General features: G+C 51.6%; 1 protein-coding gene across 6 annotated transcripts in view; it reads right to left on the bottom strand.

Moving 5' to 3' along the window:
- Nucleotides 1-21,510, bottom strand: part of epn2 (epsin 2) — a 71,044-nt gene that overhangs the window by 7,669 nt on the left and 41,865 nt on the right. For 3 of the 6 annotated variants that reach the window (XM_071390949.1, XM_071390947.1, XM_071390952.1), the window contains 2 exons: nucleotides 11,780-11,929; nucleotides 1,544-1,576 (listed from right to left, as the gene is read on the bottom strand). In XM_071390949.1, the coding sequence (XP_071247050.1) occupies nucleotides 1,544-1,576; nucleotides 11,780-11,929 (183 nt within the window). The remainder of the gene's footprint in view (nucleotides 1-1,543; nucleotides 1,577-11,779; nucleotides 11,930-21,510) is intronic. The other 3 variants (XM_071390950.1, XM_071390948.1, XM_071390951.1) reach the window with 2 other exon arrangements.

Here is a 21,510-nt window from a genome sequence, read left to right as displayed (position 1 = left end):
GTGGAGGCTGTCATAAAGACTACAGAGAGAGAGGAGAGGTGGAGGCTGTCATAAAGACTACAGAGAGAGAGAGGAGAGGTGGAGGCTGTCATAAAGACTACAGAGAGAGAGAGAGGAGCGGTGGAGGCTGTCATAAAGACTACAGAGAGAGAGGAGAGGTGGAGGCTGTCATAAAGACTACAGAGAGAGAGAGGAGAGGTGGAGGCTGTCAAAGACTAGAGAGAGAGGAGAGGTGGGGGCTGTCATAAAGACTACAGAGAGAGAGAGAGAGGAGAGGAGAGGCTGTCATAAAGACTACAGAGAGAGAGGTGGAGGCTGTCATAAAGACTACAGAGAGAGAGAGGAGAGGTGAAGGCTGTCATAAAGACTACAGAGAGAGAGAGGAGAGGTGGGGGCTGTCAAAGACTACAGAGAGAGAGAGAGGAGAGGTGGAGGCTGTCATAAAGACTACAGAGAGAGAGAGGAGAGGCTGTCATAAAGACTACAGAGAGAGAGAGGAGAGGCTGTCATAAAGACTACAGAGAGAGAGAGGAGAGGCTGTCATAAAGACTACAGAGAGAGAGAGAGGAGAGGTGGGGGCTGTCAAACTACAGAGAGAGAGAGAGGAGAGGTGGAGGCTGTCATAAAGACTACAGAGAGAGAGGAGAGGAGGAGGCTGTCATAAAGACTACAGAGAGAGAGAGGAGAGGTGGAGGCTGTCATAAAGACTACAGAGAGAGAGAGAGGAGAGGAGGAGGCTGTCATAAAGACTACAGAGAGAGAGGAGCGGTGGAGGCTGTCATAAAGACTACAGAGAGAGAGAGAGGAGCGGTGGAGGCTGTCATAAAGACTACAGAGAGAGAGAGAGGAGAGGAGGAGGCTGTCATAAAGACTACAGAGAGAGAGAGAGGAGAGGTGGAGGCTGTCATAAAGACTACAGAGAGAGAGAGGAGAGGTGGAGGCTGTCATAAAGACTACAGAGAGAGAGAGAGGAGAGGTGGAGGCTGTCATAAAGACTACAGAGAGAGAGAGAGGAGAGGTGGAGGCTGTCATAAAGACTACAGAGAGAGAGAGGAGAGGTGGAGGCTGTCATAAAGATTATAGAGAGAGAGGAGAGGCTGTCAAAGACTACAGAGAGAGAGAGGAGAGAATGTCATAAAGACTACAGAGAGAGAGAGGAGAGGCTGTCAAAGACTACAGAGAGAGAGGAGAGGTGGAGGCTGTCATAAAGACTACAGAGAGAGAGAGAGGAGAGGTGGAGGCTGTCAAAGACTACAGAGAGAGAGAGGAGAGGTGGAGGCTGTCAAAGACTACAGAGAGAGAGAGGAGAGGTGGAGGCTGTCATAAAGACTACAGAGAGAGAGAGAGGAGAGGTGGAGGCTGTCATAAAGACTACAGAGAGAGAGAGAGGAGAGGTGGAGGCTGTCATAAAGACTACAGAGAGAGAGAGGAGAGGTGGAGGCTGTCATAAAGATTATAGAGAGAGAGGAGAGGCTGTCAAAGACTACAGAGAGAGAGAGGAGAGGTGGAGGCTGTCAAACTGACAGGTCTTCTCTAGACGTACCGTTGGACGAACTGAACAGGTCCAAACTACCTGCTGAGGTGAACACACAGACAAAGACACAGGAAGCAGGTTAATGTAGCCAGGGTCTTGGGAGATGTTGTGTAGCTGTGTGGTGGTCTGCAGAACTTGGTGTGTGTGTGTGTGTGTGTGTGTGTGTGTGTGTGTGTGTGTGTGTGTGTGTGTGTGTGTGTGTGTGTGCGCGAGAGTGTGTGTGTGTGTGTGTGTGTGTGTCAGGGTTTCCGTTGGGAAAATGTGGCGCCGGACAATTTACCGGCAGTATTTTAAATTTAACGGACATTTGAGAAATGTACCTGACCCACGGTGCTCAGAATAATTAACCCGGTCAGGGCGTTGAGGTGTACCTGAGTAGGAGCCAGCTACTACCGGACCGGCTAACTAAACCCTGGTGTTGAGGTGTAGGGGCCAGCTACTACCGGCTAACTAAACCCTGGCGTTGAGGTGTAGGAGCCAGCTACTACCGGCTAACTAAACCCTGGTGTTGAGGTGTAGGAGCCAGCTACTACCGGCTAACTAAACCCTGGCGTTGAGGTGTAGGAGCCAGCTACTACCGGCTAACTAAACCCTGGTGTTGAGGTGTAGGAGCCAGCTACTACCGGCTAACTAAACCCTGGCGTTGAGGTGTAGGAGCCAGCTACTACCGGCTAACTAAACCCTGGCGTTGAGGTGTAGGAGCCAGCTACTACCGGCTAACTAAACCCTGCCGTTGAGGTGTAGGAGCCAGCTACTACCGGCTAACTAAACCCTGGCGTTGAGGTGTACCAGCTACTACCGGCTAACTAAACCCTGGTGTTGAGGTGTAGGAGCCAGCTACTACCGGCTAACTAAACCCTGGCGTTGAGGTGTAGGAGCCGGCTACTACCGGCTAACTAAACCCTGGTGTTGAGGTGTAGGAGCCAGCTACTACCGGCTAACTAAACCCTGGCGTTGAGGTGTAGGAGCCAGCTACTACCGGCTAACTAAACCCTGGTGTTGATGTGTAGGAGCCAGCTACTACCGGCTAACTAAACCCTGGCGTTGAGGTGTAGGGGCCAGCTACTACCGGCTAACTAAACCCTGGCGTTGAGGTGTAGGAGCCAGCTACTACCGGCTAACTAAACCCAGGCGTTGAGGTGTAGGAGCCAGCTACTACCGGCTAACTAAACCCTGGCGTTGAGGTGTACCAGCTACTACCGGCTAACTAAACCCTGGTGTTGAGGTGTAGGAGCCAGCTACTACCGGCTAACTAAACCCTGGTGTTGAGGTGTAGGGGCCAGCTACTACCGGCTAACTAAACCCTGGCGTTGAGGTGTAGGGGCCAGCTACTACCGGCTAACTAAACCCTGGCGTTGAGGTGTAGGGGCCAGCTACTACCGGCTAACTAAACCCTGGCGTTGAGGTGTAGGAGCCAGCTACTACCGGCTAACTAAACCCAGGCGTTGAGGTGTAGGAGCCAGCTACTACCGGCTAACTAAACCCTGGCGTTGAGGTGTACCAGCTACTACCGGCTAACTAAACCCTGGTGTTGAGGTGTAGGAGCCAGCTACTACCGGCTAACTAAACCCTGGTGTTGAGGTGTAGGGGCCAGCTACTACCGGCTAACTAAACCCTGGCGTTGAGGTGTAGGGGCCAGCTACTACCGGCTAACTAAACCCTGCCGTTGAGGTGTAGGAGCCAGCTACTACCGGCTAACTAAACCCTGGCGTTGAGGTGTACCAGCTACTACCGGCTAACTAAACCCTGGTGTTGAGGTGTAGGAGCCAGCTACTACCGGCTAACTAAACCCTGGCGTTGAGGTGTAGGAGCCGGCTACTACCGGCTAACTAAACCGTGGCGTTGAGGTGTAGGAGCCGGCTACTACCGGCTAACTAAACCCTGGTGTTAAGGTGTAGGAGCCAGCTACTACCGGCTAACTAAACCCTGGCGTTGAGGTGTAGGGGCCAGCTACTACCGGCTAACTAAACCCTGGCGTTGAGGTGTAGGAGCCAGCTACTACCGGCTAACTAAACCCTGGCGTTGAGGTGTACCAGCTACTACCGGCTAACTAAACCCTGGTGTTGAGGTGTAGGAGCCAGCTACCACCGGCTAACTAAACCCTGGCGTTGAGGTCTAGGAGCCAGCTACTACCGGCTAACTAAACCCTGGCGTTGAGGTGTAGGAGCCAGCTACTACCGGCTAACTAAACCCTGGCGTTTAGGTGTAGGAGCCAGCTACTACCGGCTAACTAAACCCTGGCGTTGAGGTGTAGGAGCCAGCTACTACCGGCTAACTAAACCCTGGCGTTGAGGTGTAGGAGCCAGCTACTACCGGCTAACTAAACCCTGGCGTTGAGGTGTAGGAGGCAGCTACTACCGGCTAACTAAACCCTGGTGTTGAGGTGTAGGAGCCAGCTACTACCGGCTAACTAAACCCTGGTGTTGAGGTGTAGGAGCCAGCTACTACCGGCTAACTAAACCCTGGCGTTGAGGTGTAGGAGCCAGCTACTACCGGCTAACTAAACCCTGGCGTTGAGGTGTAGGAGCCAGCTACTACCGGCTAACTAAACCCTGGCGTTGAGGTGTAGGAGGCAGCTACTACCGGCTAACTAAACCCTGGTGTTGAGGTGTAGGAGCCAGCTACTACCGGCTAACTAAACCCTGGCGTTGAGTTGTAGGAGCCAGCTACTACCGGCTAACTAAACCCTGGCGTTGAGGTGTAGGGGCCAGCTACTACCGGCTAACTAAACCCTGGCGTTGAGGTGTAGGAGCCAGCTACTACCGGCTAACTAAACCCAGGCGTTGAGGTGTAGGAGCCAGCTACTACCGGCTAACTAAACCCTGGCGTTGAGGTGTACCAGCTACTACCGGCTAACTAAACCCTGGTGTTGAGGTGTAGGAGCCAGCTACTACCGGCTAACTAAACCCTGGCGTTGAGGTGTAGGAGCCAGCTACTACCGGCTAACTAAACCCTGGCGTTGAGGTGTAGGAGCCAGCTACTACCGGCTAACTAAACCCTGGCGTTGAGGTGTAGGAGGCAGCTACTACCGGCTAACTAAACCCTGGTGTTGAGGTGTAGGAGCCAGCTACTACCGGCTAACTAAACCCTGGCGTTGAGTTGTAGGAGCCAGCTACTACCGGCTAACTAAACCCTGGCGTTGAGGTGTAGGGGCCAGCTACTACCGGCTAACTAAACCCTGGCGTTGAGGTGTAGGAGCCAGCTACTACCGGCTAACTAAACCCTGGTGTTGAGGTGTAGGAGCCAGCTACTACCGGCTAGCTAAACCCTGGCGTTGAGGTGTAGGAGCCAGCTACTACCGGCTAACTAAACCCTGCCGTTGAGGTGTAGGAGCCAGCTACTACCGGCTAACTAAACCCTGGCGTTGAGGTGTACCAGCTACTACCGGCTAACTAAACCCTGGTGTTGAGGTGTAGGAGCCAGCTACTACCGGCTAACTAAACCCTGGCGTTGAGGTGTAGGAGCCGGCTACTACCGGCTAACTAAACCCTGGTGTTGAGGTGTAGGAGCCAGCTACTACCGGCTAACTAAACCCTGGCGTTGAGGTGTAGGAGCCAGCTACTACCGGCTAACTAAACCCTGGCGTTGAGGTGTAGGAGGCAGCTACTACCGGCTAACTAAACCCTGGTGTTGAGGTGTAGGAGCCAGCTACTACCGGCTAACTAAACCCTGGTGTTGATGTGTAGGAGCCAGCTACTACCGGCTAACTAAACCCTGGCGTTGAGGTGTAGGGGCCAGCTACTACCGGCTAACTAAACCCTGGCGTTGAGGTGTAGGAGCCAGCTACTACCGGCTAACTAAACCCAGGCGTTGAGGTGTAGGAGCCAGCTACTACCGGCTAACTAAACCCTGGCGTTGAGGTGTACCAGCTACTACCGGCTAACTAAACCCTGGTGTTGAGGTGTAGGAGCCAGCTACTACCGGCTAACTAAACCCTGGTGTTGAGGTGTAGGGGCCAGCTACTACCGGCTAACTAAACCCTGGCGTTGAGGTGTAGGGGCCAGCTACTACCGGCTAACTAAACCCTGGCGTTGAGGTGTAGGGGCCAGCTACTACCGGCTAACTAAACCCTGGCGTTGAGGTGTAGGAGCCAGCTACTACCGGCTAACTAAACCCAGGCGTTGAGGTGTAGGAGCCAGCTACTACCGGCTAACTAAACCCTGGCGTTGAGGTGTACCAGCTACTACCGGCTAACTAAACCCTGGTGTTGAGGTGTAGGAGCCAGCTACTACCGGCTAACTAAACCCTGGTGTTGAGGTGTAGGGGCCAGCTACTACCGGCTAACTAAACCCTGGCGTTGAGGTGTAGGGGCCAGCTACTACCGGCTAACTAAACCCTGCCGTTGAGGTGTAGGAGCCAGCTACTACCGGCTAACTAAACCCTGGCGTTGAGGTGTACCAGCTACTACCGGCTAACTAAACCCTGGTGTTGAGGTGTAGGAGCCAGCTACTACCGGCTAACTAAACCCTGGCGTTGAGGTGTAGGAGCCGGCTACTACCGGCTAACTAAACCGTGGCGTTGAGGTGTAGGAGCCGGCTACTACCGGCTAACTAAACCCTGGTGTTAAGGTGTAGGAGCCAGCTACTACCGGCTAACTAAACCCTGGCGTTGAGGTGTAGGGGCCAGCTACTACCGGCTAACTAAACCCTGGCGTTGAGGTGTAGGAGCCAGCTACTACCGGCTAACTAAACCCTGGCGTTGAGGTGTACCAGCTACTACCGGCTAACTAAACCCTGGTGTTGAGGTGTAGGAGCCAGCTACCACCGGCTAACTAAACCCTGGCGTTGAGGTCTAGGAGCCAGCTACTACCGGCTAACTAAACCCTGGCGTTGAGGTGTAGGAGCCAGCTACTACCGGCTAACTAAACCCTGGCGTTTAGGTGTAGGAGCCAGCTACTACCGGCTAACTAAACCCTGGCGTTGAGGTGTAGGAGCCAGCTACTACCGGCTAACTAAACCCTGGCGTTGAGGTGTAGGAGCCAGCTACTACCGGCTAACTAAACCCTGGCGTTGAGGTGTAGGAGGCAGCTACTACCGGCTAACTAAACCCTGGTGTTGAGGTGTAGGAGCCAGCTACTACCGGCTAACTAAACCCTGGTGTTGAGGTGTAGGAGCCAGCTACTACCGGCTAACTAAACCCTGGCGTTGAGGTGTAGGAGCCAGCTACTACCGGCTAACTAAACCCTGGCGTTGAGGTGTAGGAGCCAGCTACTACCGGCTAACTAAACCCTGGCGTTGAGGTGTAGGAGGCAGCTACTACCGGCTAACTAAACCCTGGTGTTGAGGTGTAGGAGCCAGCTACTACCGGCTAACTAAACCCTGGCGTTGAGTTGTAGGAGCCAGCTACTACCGGCTAACTAAACCCTGGCGTTGAGGTGTAGGGGCCAGCTACTACCGGCTAACTAAACCCTGGCGTTGAGGTGTAGGAGCCAGCTACTACCGGCTAACTAAACCCAGGCGTTGAGGTGTAGGAGCCAGCTACTACCGGCTAACTAAACCCTGGCGTTGAGGTGTACCAGCTACTACCGGCTAACTAAACCCTGGTTTTGAGGTGTAGGAGCCAGCTACTACCGGCTAACTAAACCCTGGTGTTGAGGTGTAGGAGCCAGCTACTACCGGCTAACTAAACCCTGGTGTTGAGGTGTAGGGGCCAGCTACTACCGGCTAACTAAACCCTGGTGTTGAGGTGTAGGGGCCAGCTACTACCGGCTAACTAAACCCTGGTGTTGAGGTGTAGGAGCCAGCTACTACCGGCTAACTAAACCCTGGTGTTGAGGTGTAGGGGCCAGCTACTACCGGCTAACTAAACCCTGGCGTTGAGGTGTAGGAGCCAGCTACTACCGGCTAACTAAACCCTGGCGTTGAGGTGTAGGGGCCAGCTACTACCGGCTAACTAAACCCTGGCGTTGAGGTGTAGGAGCCAGCTACTACCGGCTAACTAAACCCTGGCGTTGAGGTGTACCAGCTACTACCAGCTAACTAAACCCTGGTGTTGAGGTGTAGGAGCCAGCTACCACCGGCTAACTAAACCCTGGCGTTGAGGTCTAGGAGCCAGCTACTACCGGCTAACTAAACCCTGGCGTTGAGGTGTAGGAGCCAGCTACTACCGGCTAACTAAACCCTGGCGTTGAGGTGTAGGAGCCAGCTACTACCGGCTAACTAAACCCTGGTGTTGAGGTGTAGGAGCCAGCTACTACCGGCTAACTAAACCCTGGCGTTGAGGTGTAGGAGCCAGCTACTACCGGCTAACTAAACCCTGGCGTTGAGGTGTAGGAGGCAGCTACTACCGGCTAACTAAACCCTGGTGTTGAGGTGTAGGAGCCAGCTACTACCGGCTAACTAAACCCTGGCGTTGAGGTGTAGGAGCCAGCTACTACCGGCTAACTAAACCCTGGCGTTGAGGTGTACCAGCTACTACCGGCTAACTAAACCCTGGCGTTGAGGTGTAGGAGCCAGCTACTACCGGCTAACTAAACCCTGGCGTTGAGGTGTACCAGCTACTACCGGCTAACTAAACCCTGGCGTTGAGGTGTAGGAGCCAGCTACCACCGGCTAACTAAACCCTGGCGTTGAGGTGTAGGGGCCAGCTACTACCGGCTAACTAAACCCTGGCGTTGAGGTGTAGGAGCCAGCTACTACCGGCTAACTAAACCCTGGCGTTGAGGTGTAGGAGCCAGCTACTACCGGCTAACTAAACCCTGGCGTTGAGGTGTAGGAGGCAGCTACTACCGGCTAACTAAACCCTGGTGTTGAGGTGTAGGAGCCAGCTACTACCGGCTAACTAAACCCTGGTGTTGAGGTGTAGGAGCCAGCTACTACCGGCTAACTAAACCCTGGTGTTGAGGTGTAGGAGCCAGCTACTACCGGCTAACTAAACCCTGGCGTTGAGGTGTAGGGGCCAGCTACTACCGGCTAACTAAACCCTGGCGTTGAGGTGTAGGAGCCAGCTACTACCGGCTAACTAAACCCTGGCGTTGAGGTGTAGGAGCCAGCTACTACCGGCTAACTAAACCCTGGCGTTGAGGTGTAGGAGGCAGCTACTACCGGCTAACTAAACCCTGGTGTTGAGGTGTAGGAGCCAGCTACTACCGGCTAACTAAACCCTGGCGTTGAGGTGTAGGAGCCAGCTACTACCGGCTAACTAAACCCTGGCGTTGAGGTGTAGGGGCCAGCTACTACCGGCTAACTAAACCCTGGCGTTGAGGTGTAGGAGCCAGCTACTACCGGCTAACTAAACCCAGGCGTTGAGGTGTAGGAGCCAGCTACTACCGGCTAACTAAACCCTGGCGTTGAGGTGTACCAGCTACTACCGGCTAACTAAACCCTGGTGTTGAGGTGTAGGAGCCAGCTACTACCGGCTAACTAAACCCTGGTGTTGAGGTGTAGGGGCCAGCTACTACCGGCTAACTAAACCCTGGCGTTGAGGTGTAGGGGCCAGCTACTACCGGCTAACTAAACCCTGGCGTTGAGGTGTAGGAGCCAGCTACTACCGGCTAGCTAAACCCTGGCGTTGAGGTGTAGGAGCCAGCTACTACCGGCTAACTAAACCCTGCCGTTGAGGTGTAGGAGCCAGCTACTACCGGCTAACTAAACCCTGGCGTTGAGGTGTACCAGCTACTACCGGCTAACTAAACCCTGGTGTTGAGGTGTAGGAGCCAGCTACTACCGGCTAACTAAACCCTGGCGTTGAGGTGTAGGAGCCGGCTACTACCGGCTAACTAAACCCTGCCGTTGAGGTGTAGGAGCCGGCTACTACCGGCTAACTAAACCCTGGTGTTAAGGTGTAGGAGCCAGCTACTACCGGCTAACTAAACCCTGGCGTTGAGGTGTAGGGGCCAGCTACTACCGGCTAACTAAACCCTGGCGTTGAGGTGTAGGAGCCAGCTACTACCGGCTAACTAAACCCTGGCGTTGAGGTGTACCAGCTACTACCGGCTAACTAAACCCTGGTGTTGAGGTGTAGGAGCCAGCTACCACCGGCTAACTAAACCCTGGCGTTGAGGTCTAGGAGCCAGCTACTACCGGCTAACTAAACCCTGGCGTTGAGGTGTAGGAGCCAGCTACTACCGGCTAACTAAACCCTGGCGTTGAGGTGTAGGAGCCAGCTACTACCAGCTAACTAAACCCTGGCGTTGAGGTGTAGGAGCCAGCTACTACCGGCTAACTAAACCCTGGCGTTGAGGTGTAGGAGGCAGCTACTACCGGCTAACTAAACCCTGGTGTTGAGGTGTAGGAGCCAGCTACTACCGGCTAACTAAACCCTGGTGTTGAGGTGTAGGAGCCAGCTACTACCGGCTAACTAAACCCTGGCGTTGAGGTGTAGGAGCCAGCTACTACCGGCTAACTAAACCCTGGCGTTGAGGTGTAGGAGCCAGCTACTACCGGCTAACTAAACCCTGGCGTTGAGGTGTAGGAGGCAGCTACTACCGGCTAACTAAACCCTGGTGTTGAGGTGTAGGAGCCAGCTACTACCGGCTAACTAAACCCTGGCGTTGAGGTGTAGGGGCCAGCTACTACCGGCTAACTAAACCCTGGCGTTGAGGTGTAGGAGCCAGCTACTACCGGCTAACTAAACCCAGGCGTTGAGGTGTACCAGCTACTACCGGCTAACTAAACCCTGGCGTTGAGGTGTAGGGGCCAGCTACTACCGGCTAACTAAACCCTGGCGTTGAGGTGTAGGAGCCAGCTACTACCGGCTAACTAAACCCTGGCGTTGAGGTGTACCAGCTACTACCGGCTAACTAAACCCTGGTGTTGAGGTGTAGGAGCCAGCTACTACCGGCTAACTAAACCCTGGTGTTGAGGTGTAGGAGCCAGCTACTACCGGCTAACTAAACCCTGGTGTTGAGGTGTAGGGGCCAGCTACTACCGGCTAACTAAACCCTGGTGTTGAGGTGTAGGGGCCAGCTACTACCGGCTAACTAAACCCTGGTGTTGAGGTGTAGGAGCCAGCTACTACCGGCTAACTAAACCCTGGTGTTGAGGTGTAGGGGCCAGCTACTACCGGCTAACTAAACCCTGGCGTTGAGGTGTAGGAGCCAGCTACTACCGGCTATCTAAACCCTGGCGTTGAGGTGTAGGGGCCAGCTACTACCGGCTAACTAAACCCTGGCGTTGAGGTGTAGGAGCCAGCTACTACCGGCTAACTAAACCCTGGCGTTGAGGTGTAGGAGCCAGCTACTACCGGCTAACTAAACCCTGGCGTTGAGGTGTACCAGCTACTACCGGCTAACTAAACCCTGGTGTTGAGGTGTAGGAGCCAGCTACCACCGGCTAACTAAACCCTGGCGTTGAGGTCTAGGAGCCAGCTACTACCGGCTAACTAAACCCTGGCGTTGAGGTGTAGGAGCCAGCTACTACCGGCTAACTAAACCCTGGCGTTGAGGTGTAGGAGCCAGCTACTACCGGCTAACTAAACCCTGGTGTTGAGGTGTAGGAGCCAGCTACTACTGGCTAACTAAACCCTGGCGTTGAGGTGTAGGAGCCAGCTACTACCGGCTAACTAAACCCTGGCGTTGAGGTGTAGGAGGCAGCTACTACCGGCTAACTAAACCCTGGTGTTGAGGTGTAGGAGCCAGCTACTACCGGCTAACTAAACCCTGGTGTTGAGGTGTAGGAGCCAGCTACTACCGGCTAACTAAACCCTGGCGTTGAGGTGTAGGGGCCAGCTACTACCGGCTAACTAAACCCTGGCGTTGAGGTGTAGGAGCCAGCTACTACCGGCTAACTAAACCCTGGCGTTGAGGTGTAGGAGCCAGCTACTACCGGCTAACTAAACCCTGGCGTTGAGGTGTAGGAGCCAGCTACTACCGGCTAACTAAACCCTGGCGTTGAGGTGTAGGAGCCAGCTACTACCGGCTAACTAAACCCTGGTGTTGAGGTTTAGGAGCCAGCTACTACCGGCTAACTAAACCCTGGCGTTGAGGTCTAGGAGCCAGCTACTACCGGCTAACTAAACCCTGGCGTTGAGGTGTAGGGGCCAGCTACTACCGGCTAACTAAACCCTGGTGTTGAGGTGTAGGAGCCAGCTACTACCGGCTAACTAAACCCTGGTGTTGAGGTGTAGGGGCCAGCTACTACCGGCTAACTAAACCCTGGCGTTGAGGTGTAGGGGCCAGCTACTACCGGCTAACTAAACCCTGGTGTTGAGGTGTAGGGGCCAGCTACTACCGGCTAACTAAACCCTGGTGTTGAGGTGTAGGGGCCAGCTACTACCGGCTAACTAAACCCTGGTGTTGAGATGTACCTGCGTAGGAGGTGTTGGGTCGTGTTCCTCCAGATCCCCAGGGGTCAGGAGCAGTGTTGGTTCCCCAGGGATCACTGCTCTTCATGGGGTGAACAGAGGAGGACGGGGGTCCCCAGGGGTCTACTGGAGCCTCTGGCTTTGGGGCTGCACCTGGACACACAGACACCACATGAGTTCCCCCGGTGGACAGATGACAAGTCATTCCTGCTGTCTGTCACATTGCTGTTCTCCCCCCCTCTCCTCCCTCCCCCCCTCTCTCTCCCCCCCCTCCTCTCTCTATCTCCTCCACACCAGTCCCTAATCTGTCTCGTCTACTTATTAAAACTACATCCTGTGTACTAATCATACTACATACTATTTAGAATGCAGTGTTCAGTAAGACTCTGAATACAGGAAGTAACACATATCAACATCCTCCTCCTACATGCTGACAACGAGTCATCTAATGACCACTTGCATTGGTTCCCCCCAGTCATTCATTTGGGAACAGCTCATCCCCCTAATCTGGATTATCAGCTATTGTATTGAGCCAGGGACCCCACCCCATTGGTTCATTTGGGTACAGCTCGTCCCCCTAATCTGGATTATCAGCTATTGTATTGAGTCAGGGACCCCACCCCATTGGTTCATTTGGGTACAGCTCGTCCCCTAATCTGGATTACCAGCTATTGTATTGAGTCAGGGACGCCACCCCATTGGTTCATTTGGGAACAGCTCGTCCCCCTAATCTGGATTATCAACTATTGTATTGAGTCAGGGACCCTACCCCATTGGTTCATTTGGGAACAGCTCGTCCCCTAATCTGGATTATCATCTATTGTATTGAGCCAGGGACCCTACCCCATTGGTTCATTTGGGAACAGCTCGTCCCCCTAATCTGGATTATCATCTATTGTATTGAGTCAGGGACCCCACCCCATTGGTTAATTTGGGAACAGCTCGTCCCCTAATCTGGATTATCAGGTATTGTATTGAGTCAGGGACCCCACCCCATTGGTTCATTTGAGAACAGCTCGTCCCCCTAATCTGGATTATCATCTATTGTATTGAGTCAGGGACCCCACCCCATTGGTTCATTTGGGAACAGCTCGTCCCCCTAATCTGGATTATCATCTATTGTATTTAGTCAGGGACCCCACCCCCCCCCCCATTGGTTAATTTGGGAACAGCTCGTCCCCCTAATCTGGATTATCATCTATTGTATTTAGTCAGGGACCCCACCCCATTGGTTAATTTGGGAACAGCTCGTCCCCCTAATCTGGATTACCAGCTATTGTATTGAGTCAGGGACCCTACCCCATTGGTTCATTTGGGAACAGCTCGTCCCCCTAATCTGGATTATCATCTATTGTATTTAGTCAGGGACCCCACCCCATTGGTTAATTTGGGAACAGCTCGTCCCCCTAATCTGGATTATCATCTATTGTATTTAGTCAGGGACCCCCCCCCATTGGTTAATTTGGGAACAGCTCGTCACCTTCTCTGATTGTCAGGCTGTTGTATTGAGTCAGGGACCCCACCCCATTGGTTAATTTGGGAACAGCTCGTCACCTTCTCTGATTGTCAGGCTGTTGTATTGAGTCAGGGACCCCACCCCATTGGTTAATTTGAGAACAGCTCGTCCCCCTAATCTGGATTATCATCTATTGTATTTAGTCAGGGACCCCACCCCATTGGTTAATTTGAGAACAGCTCGTCCCCCTAATCTGGATTATCATCTATTGTATTTAGTCCGGGACCCCCCCCCATTGGTTAATTTGGGAACAGCTCGTCACCTTCTCTGATTGTCAGGCTGTTGTATTGAGTCAGGGACCCCACCCCATTGGTTAATTTGGGAACAGCTCGTCACCTTCTCTGATTGTCAGGCTGTTGTATTGAGTCAGGGACCCTACCCCATTGGTTCATTTGGGAACAGCTCGTCCCCCTAATCTGGATTATCATCTATTGTATTGAGTCAGGGACCCTACCCCATTGGTTCATTTGGGAACAGCTCGTCCCCCTAATCTGGATTAACATCTATTGTATTGAGTCAGGGACCCCACCCCATTGGTTAATTTGGGAACAGCTCGTCACCTTCTCTGATTGTCAGGCTGTTGTATTGAGTCAGGGACCCCACCCCATTGGTTAATTTGGGAACAGCTCGTCACCTTCTCTGATTGTCAGGCTGTTGTATTGAGTCAGGGACCCCACCCCATTGGTTAATTTGGGAACAGCTCAGGGACCCCACCCCATTGGTTAATTTGGGAACAGCTCGTCACCTTCTCTGATTGTCAGGCTGTTGTATTGAGTCAGGGACCCCACCCCATTGGTTAATTTGGGAACAGCTCGTCACCTTCTCTGATTGTCAGGCTGTTGTATTGAGTCAGGGACCCCACCCCATTGGTTCATTTGGGAACAGCTCGTCCCCCTAATCTGGATTATCATCTATTGTATTTAGTCAGGGACCCCACCCCCCCCCCCCATTGGTTAATTTGGGAACAGCTCGTCCCCCTAATCTGGATTATCATCTATTGTATTTAGTCAGGGACCCCACCCCATTGGTTAATTTGGGAACAGCTCGTCCCCCTAATCTGGATTACCAGCTATTGTATTGAGTCAGGGACCCTACCCCATTGGTTCATTTGGGAACAGCTCGTCCCCCTAATCTGGATTATCATCTATTGTATTTAGTCAGGGACCCCACCCCATTGGTTAATTTGGGAACAGCTCGTCCCCCTAATCTGGATTATCATCTATTGTATTTAGTCAGGGACCCCACCCCATTGGTTAATTTGGGAACAGCTCGTCCCCCTAATCTGGATTATCATCTATTGTATTTAGTCAGGGACCCCCCCCCATTGGTTAATTTGGGAACAGCTCGTCACCTTCTCTGATTGTCAGGCTGTTGTATTGAGTCAGGGACCCCACCCCATTGGTTAATTTGGGAACAGCTCGTCACCTTCTCTGATTGTCAGGCTGTTGTATTGAGTCAGGGACCCCACCCCATTGGTTAATTTGAGAACAGCTCGTCCCCCTAATCTGGATTATCATCTATTGTATTTAGTCAGGGACCCCACCCCATTGGTTAATTTGAGAACAGCTCGTCCCCCTAATCTGGATTATCATCTATTGTATTTAGTCCGGGACCCCCCCCCATTGGTTAATTTGGGAACAGCTCGTCACCTTCTCTGATTGTCAGGCTGTTGTATTGAGTCAGGGACCCCACCCCATTGGTTAATTTGGGAACAGCTCGTCACCTTCTCTGATTGTCAGGCTGTTGTATTGAGTCAGGGACCCTACCCCATTGGTTCATTTGGGAACAGCTCGTCCCCCTAATCTGGATTATCATCTATTGTATTGAGTCAGGGACCCTACCCCATTGGTTCATTTGGGAACAGCTCGTCCCCCTAATCTGGATTATCATCTATTGTATTGAGTCAGGGACCCCACCCCATTGGTTAATTTGGGAACAGCTCGTCACCTTCTCTGATTGTCAGGCTGTTGTATTGAGTCAGGGACCCCACCCCATTGGTTAATTTGGGAACAGCTCGTCACCTTCTCTGATTGTCATCTATTGTATTTAGTCAGGGACCCCACCCCATTGGTTAATTTGGGAACAGCTCGTCACCTTCTCTGATTGTCAGGCTGTTGTATTGAGTCAGGGACCCCACCCCATTGGTTAATTTGGGAACAGCTCGTCACCTTCTCTGATTGTCATCTATTGTATTTAGTCAGGGACCCCACCCCATTGGTTAATTTGGGAACAGCTCGTCACCTTCTCTGATTGTCAGGCTGTTGTATTGAGTCAGGGACCCCACCCCATTGGTTAATTTGGGAACAGCTCGTCACCTTCTCTGATTGTCAGGCTGTTGTATTGAGTCAGGGACCCCACCCCATTGGTTAATTTGGGAACAGCTCGTCACCTTCTCTGATTGTCAGGCTGTTGTATTGAGTCAGGGACCCCACCCCATTGGTTAATTTGGGAACAGCTCAGGGACCCCACCCCATTGGTTAATTTGGGAACAGCTCGTCACCTTCTCTGATTGTCAGGCTGTTGTATTGAGTCAGGGACCCCACCCCATTGGTTAATTTGGGAACAGCTCGTCACCTTCTCTGATTGTCAGGCTGTTGTATTGAGTCAGGGACCCCACCCCATTGGTTCATTTGGGAACAGCTCGTCCCCCTAATCTGGATTATCATCTATTGTATTTAGTCAGGGACCCCACCCCCCCCCCCCATTGGTTAATTTGGGAACAGCTCGTCCCCCTAATCTGGATTATCATCTATTGTATTTAGTCAGGGACCCCACCCCATTGGTTAATTTGGGAACAGCTCGTCCCCCTAATCTGGATTACCAGCTATTGTATTGAGTCAGGGACCCTACCCCATTGGTTCATTTGGGAACAGCTCGTCCCCCTAATCTGGATTATCATCTATTGTATTTAGTCAGGGACCCCACCCCATTGGTTAATTTGGGAACAGCTCGTCCCCCTAATCTGGATTATCATCTATTGTATTTAGTCAGGGACCCCACCCCATTGGTTAATTTGGGAACAGCTCGTCCCCCTAATCTGGATTATCATCTATTGTATTTAGTCAGGGACCCCCCCCCATTGGTTAATTTGGGAACAGCTCGTCACCTTCTCTGATTGTCAGGCTGTTGTATTGAGTCAGGGACCCCACCCCATTGGTTAATTTGGGAACAGCTCGTCACCTTCTCTGATTGTCAGGCTGTTGTATTGAGTCAGGGACCCCACCCCATTGGTTCATTTGGGAACAGCTCGTCCCCCTAATCTGGATTATCATCTATTGTATTTAGTCAGGGACCCCACCCCCCCCCCCCATTGGTTAATTTGGGAACAGCTCGTCCCCCTAATCTGGATTATCATCTATTGTATTTAGTCAGGGACCCCACCCCATTGGTTAATTTGGGAACAGCTCGTCCCCCTAATCTGGATTACCAGCTATTGTATTGAGTCAGGGACCCTACCCCATTGGTTCATTTGGGAACAGCTCGTCCCCCTAATCTGGATTATCATCTATTGTATTTAGTCAGGGACCCCACCCCATTGGTTAATTTGGGAACAGCTCGTCCCCCTAATCTGGATTATCATCTATTGTATTTAGTCAGGGACCCCCCCCCATTGGTTAATTTGGGAACAGCTCGTCACCTTCTCTGATTGTCAGGCTGTTGTATTGAGTCAGGGACCCCACCCCATTGGTTAATTTGGGAACAGCTCGTCACCTTCTCTGATTGTCAGGCTGTTGTATTGAGTCAGGGACCCCACCCCATTGGTTAATTTGAGAACAGCTCGTCCCCCTAATCTGGATTATCATCTATTGTATTTAGTCAGGGACCCCACCCCATTGGTTAATTTGAGAACAGCTCGTCCCCCTAATCTGGATTATCATCTATTGTATTTAGTCCGGGACCCCCCCCCATTGGTTAATTTGGGAACAGCTCGTCACCTTCTCTGATTGTCAGGCTGTTGTATTGAGTCAGGGACCCCACCCCATTGGTTAATTTGGGAACAGCTCGTCACCTTCTCTGATTGTCAGGCTGTTGTATTGAGTCAGGGACCCTACCCCATTGGTTCATTTGGGAACAGCTCGTCCCCCTAATCTGGATTATCATCTATTGTATTGAGTCAGGGACCCTACCCCATTGGTTCATTTGGGAACAGCTCGTCCCCCTAATCTGGATTAACATCTATTGTATTGAGTCAGGGACCCCACCCCATTGGTTAATTTGGGAACAGCTCGTCACCTTCTCTGATTGTCAGGCTGTTGTATTGAGTCAGGGACCCCACCCCATTGGTTAATTTGGGAACAGCTCGTCACCTTCTCTGATTGTCAGGCTGTTGTATTGAGTCAGGGACCCCACCCCATTGGTTAATTTGGGAACAGCTCAGGGACCCCACCCCATTGGTTAATTTGGGAACAGCTCGTCACCTTCTCTGATTGTCAGGCTGTTGTATTGAGTCAGGGACCCCACCCCATTGGTTAATTTGGGAACAGCTCGTCACCTTCTCTGATTGTCAGGCTGTTGTATTGAGTCAGGGACCCCACCCCATTGGTTCATTTGGGAACAGCTCGTCCCCCTAATCTGGATTATCATCTATTGTATTTAGTCAGGGACCCCACCCCCCCCCCCCATTGGTTAATTTGGGAACAGCTCGTCCCCCTAATCTGGATTATCATCTATTGTATTTAGTCAGGGACCCCACCCCATTGGTTAATTTGGGAACAGCTCGTCCCCCTAATCTGGATTACCAGCTATTGTATTGAGTCAGGGACCCTACCCCATTGGTTCATTTGGGAACAGCTCGTCCCCCTAATCTGGATTATCATCTATTGTATTTAGTCAGGGACCCCACCCCATTGGTTAATTTGGGAACAGCTCGTCCCCCTAATCTGGATTATCATCTATTGTATTTAGTCAGGGACCCCACCCCATTGGTTAATTTGGGAACAGCTCGTCCCCCTAATCTGGATTATCATCTATTGTATTTAGTCAGGGACCCCCCCCCATTGGTTAATTTGGGAACAGCTCGTCACCTTCTCTGATTGTCAGGCTGTTGTATTGAGTCAGGGACCCCACCCCATTGGTTAATTTGGGAACAGCTCGTCACCTTCTCTGATTGTCAGGCTGTTGTATTGAGTCAGGGACCCCACCCCATTGGTTAATTTGAGAACAGCTCGTCCCCCTAATCTGGATTATCATCTATTGTATTTAGTCAGGGACCCCACCCCATTGGTTAATTTGAGAACAGCTCGTCCCCCTAATCTGGATTATCATCTATTGTATTTAGTCCGGGACCCCCCCCCATTGGTTAATTTGGGAACAGCTCGTCACCTTCTCTGATTGTCAGGCTGTTGTATTGAGTCAGGGACCCCACCCCATTGGTTAATTTGGGAACAGCTCGTCACCTTCTCTGATTGTCAGGCTGTTGTATTGAGTCAGGGACCCTACCCCATTGGTTCATTTGGGAACAGCTCGTCCCCCTAATCTGGATTATCATCTATTGTATTGAGTCAGGGACCCTACCCCATTGGTTCATTTGGGAACAGCTCGTCCCCCTAATCTGGATTATCATCTATTGTATTGAGTCAGGGACCCCACCCCATTGGTTAATTTGGGAACAGCTCGTCACCTTCTCTGATTGTCAGGCTGTTGTATTGAGTCAGGGACCCCACCCCATTGGTTAATTTGGGAACAGCTCGTCACCTTCTCTGATTGTCATCTATTGTATTTAGTCAGGGACCCCACCCCATTGGTTAATTTGGGAACAGCTCGTCACCTTCTCTGATTGTCAGGCTGTTGTATTGAGTCAGGGACCCCACCCCATTGGTTAATTTGGGAACAGCTCGTCACCTTCTCTGATTGTCATCTATTGTATTTAGTCAGGGACCCCACCCCATTGGTTAATTTGGGAACAGCTCGTCACCTTCTCTGATTGTCAGGCTGTTGTATTGAGTCAGGGACCCCACCCCATTGGTTAATTTGGGAACAGCTCGTCACCTTCTCTGATTGTCAGGCTGTTGTATTGAGTCAGGGACCCCACCCCATTGGTTAATTTGGGAACAGCTCGTCACCTTCTCTGATTGTCAGGCTGTTGTATTGAGTCAGGGACCCCACCCCATTGGTTAATTTGGGAACAGCTCAGGGACCCCACCCCATTGGTTAATTTGGGAACAGCTCGTCACCTTCTCTGATTGTCAGGCTGTTGTATTGAGTCAGGGACCCCACCCCATTGGTTAATTTGGGAACAGCTCGTCACCTTCTCTGATTGTCAGGCTGTTGTATTGAGTCAGGGACCCCACCCCATTGGTTCATTTGGGAACAGCTCGTCCCCCTAATCTGGATTATCATCTATTGTATTTAGTCAGGGACCCCACCCCCCCCCCCCATTGGTTAATTTGGGAACAGCTCGTCCCCCTAATCTGGATTATCATCTATTGTATTTAGTCAGGGACCCCACCCCATTGGTTAATTTGGGAACAGCTCGTCCCCCTAATCTGGATTACCAGCTATTGTATTGAGTCAGGGACCCTACCCCATTGGTTCATTTGGGAACAGCTCGTCCCCCTAATCTGGATTATCATCTATTGTATTTAGTCAGGGACCCCACCCCATTGGTTAATTTGGGAACAGCTCGTCCCCCTAATCTGGATTATCATCTATTGTATTTAGTCAGGGACCCCACCCCATTGGTTAATTTGGGAACAGCTCGTCCCCCTAATCTGGATTATCATCTATTGTATTTAGTCAGGGACCCCCCCCCATTGGTTAATTTGGGAACAGCTCGTCACCTTCTCTGATTGTCAGGCTGTTGTATTGAGTCAGGGACCCCACCCCATTGGTTAATTTGGGAACAGCTCGTCACCTTCTCTGATTGTCAGGCTGTTGTATTGAGTCAGGGACCCCACCCCATTGGTTAATTTGAGAACAGCTCGTCCCCCTAATCTGGATTATCATCTATTGTATTTAGTCAGGGACCCCACCCCATTGGTTAATTTGAGAACAGCTCGTCCCCCTAATCTGGATTATCATCTATTGTATTTAGTCCGGGACCCCCCCCCATTGGTTAATTTGGGAACAGCTCGTCACCTTCTCTGATTGTCAGGCTGTTGTATTGAGTCAGGGACCCCACCCCATTGGTTAATTTGGGAACAGCTCGTCACCTTCTCTGATTGTCAGGCTGTTGTATTGAGTCAGGGACCCTACCCCATTGGTTCATTTGGGAACAGCTCGTCCCCCTAATCTGGATTATCATCTATTGTATTGAGTCAGGGACCCTACCCCATTGGTTCATTTGGGAACAGCTCGTCCCCCTAATCTGGATTATCATCTATTGTATTGAGTCAGGGACCCCACCCCATTGGTTAATTTGGGAACAGCTCGTCACCTTCTCTGATTGTCAGGCTGTTGTATTGAGTCAGGGACCCCACCCCATTGGTTAATTTGAGAACAGCTCGTCCCCCTAATCTGGATTATCATCTATTGTATTTAGTCAGGGACCCCACCCCATTGGTTAATTTGAGAACAGCTCGTCCCCCTAATCTGGATTATCATCTATTGTATTTAGTCCGGGACCCCCCCCCATTGGTTAATTTGGGAACAGCTCGTCACCTTCTCTGATTGTCAGGCTGTTGTATTGAGTCAGGGACCCCACCCCATTGGTTAATTTGGGAACAGCTCGTCACCTTCTCTGATTGTCAGGCTGTTGTATTGAGTCAGGGACCCTACCCCATTGGTTCATTTGGGAACAGCTCGTCCCCCTAATCTGGATTATCATCTATTGTATTGAGTCAGGGACCCTACCCCATTGGTTCATTTGGGAACAGCTCGTCCCCCTAATCTGGATTATCATCTATTGTATTGAGTCAGGGACCCCACCCCATTGGTTAATTTGGGAACAGCTCGTCACCTTCTCTGATTGTCAGGCTGTTGTATTGAGTCAGGGACCCCACCCCATTGGTTAATTTGGGAACAGCTCGTCACCTTCTCTGATTGTCAGGCTGTTGTATTGAGTCAGGGACCCCACCCCATTGGTTAATTTGGGAACAGCTCGTCACCTTCTCTGATTGTCATCTATTGTATTTAGTCAGGGACCCCACCCCATTGGTTAATTTGGGAACAGCTCGTCACCTTCTCTGATTGTCAGGCTGTTGTATTGAGTCAGGGACCCCACCCCATTGGTTAATTTGGGAACAGCTCGTCACCTTCTCTGATTGTCATCTATTGTATT

The sequence above is a fragment of the Salvelinus alpinus genome, chromosome 1 (assembly GCF_045679555.1).
Source record: "Salvelinus alpinus chromosome 1, SLU_Salpinus.1, whole genome shotgun sequence".
NCBI lineage: Eukaryota > Metazoa > Chordata > Actinopteri > Salmoniformes > Salmonidae > Salvelinus > Salvelinus alpinus.
The sequence above is the reverse complement of the archived record's forward strand: the minus strand, read 5'-3'. Positions and strand labels throughout refer to the sequence as shown.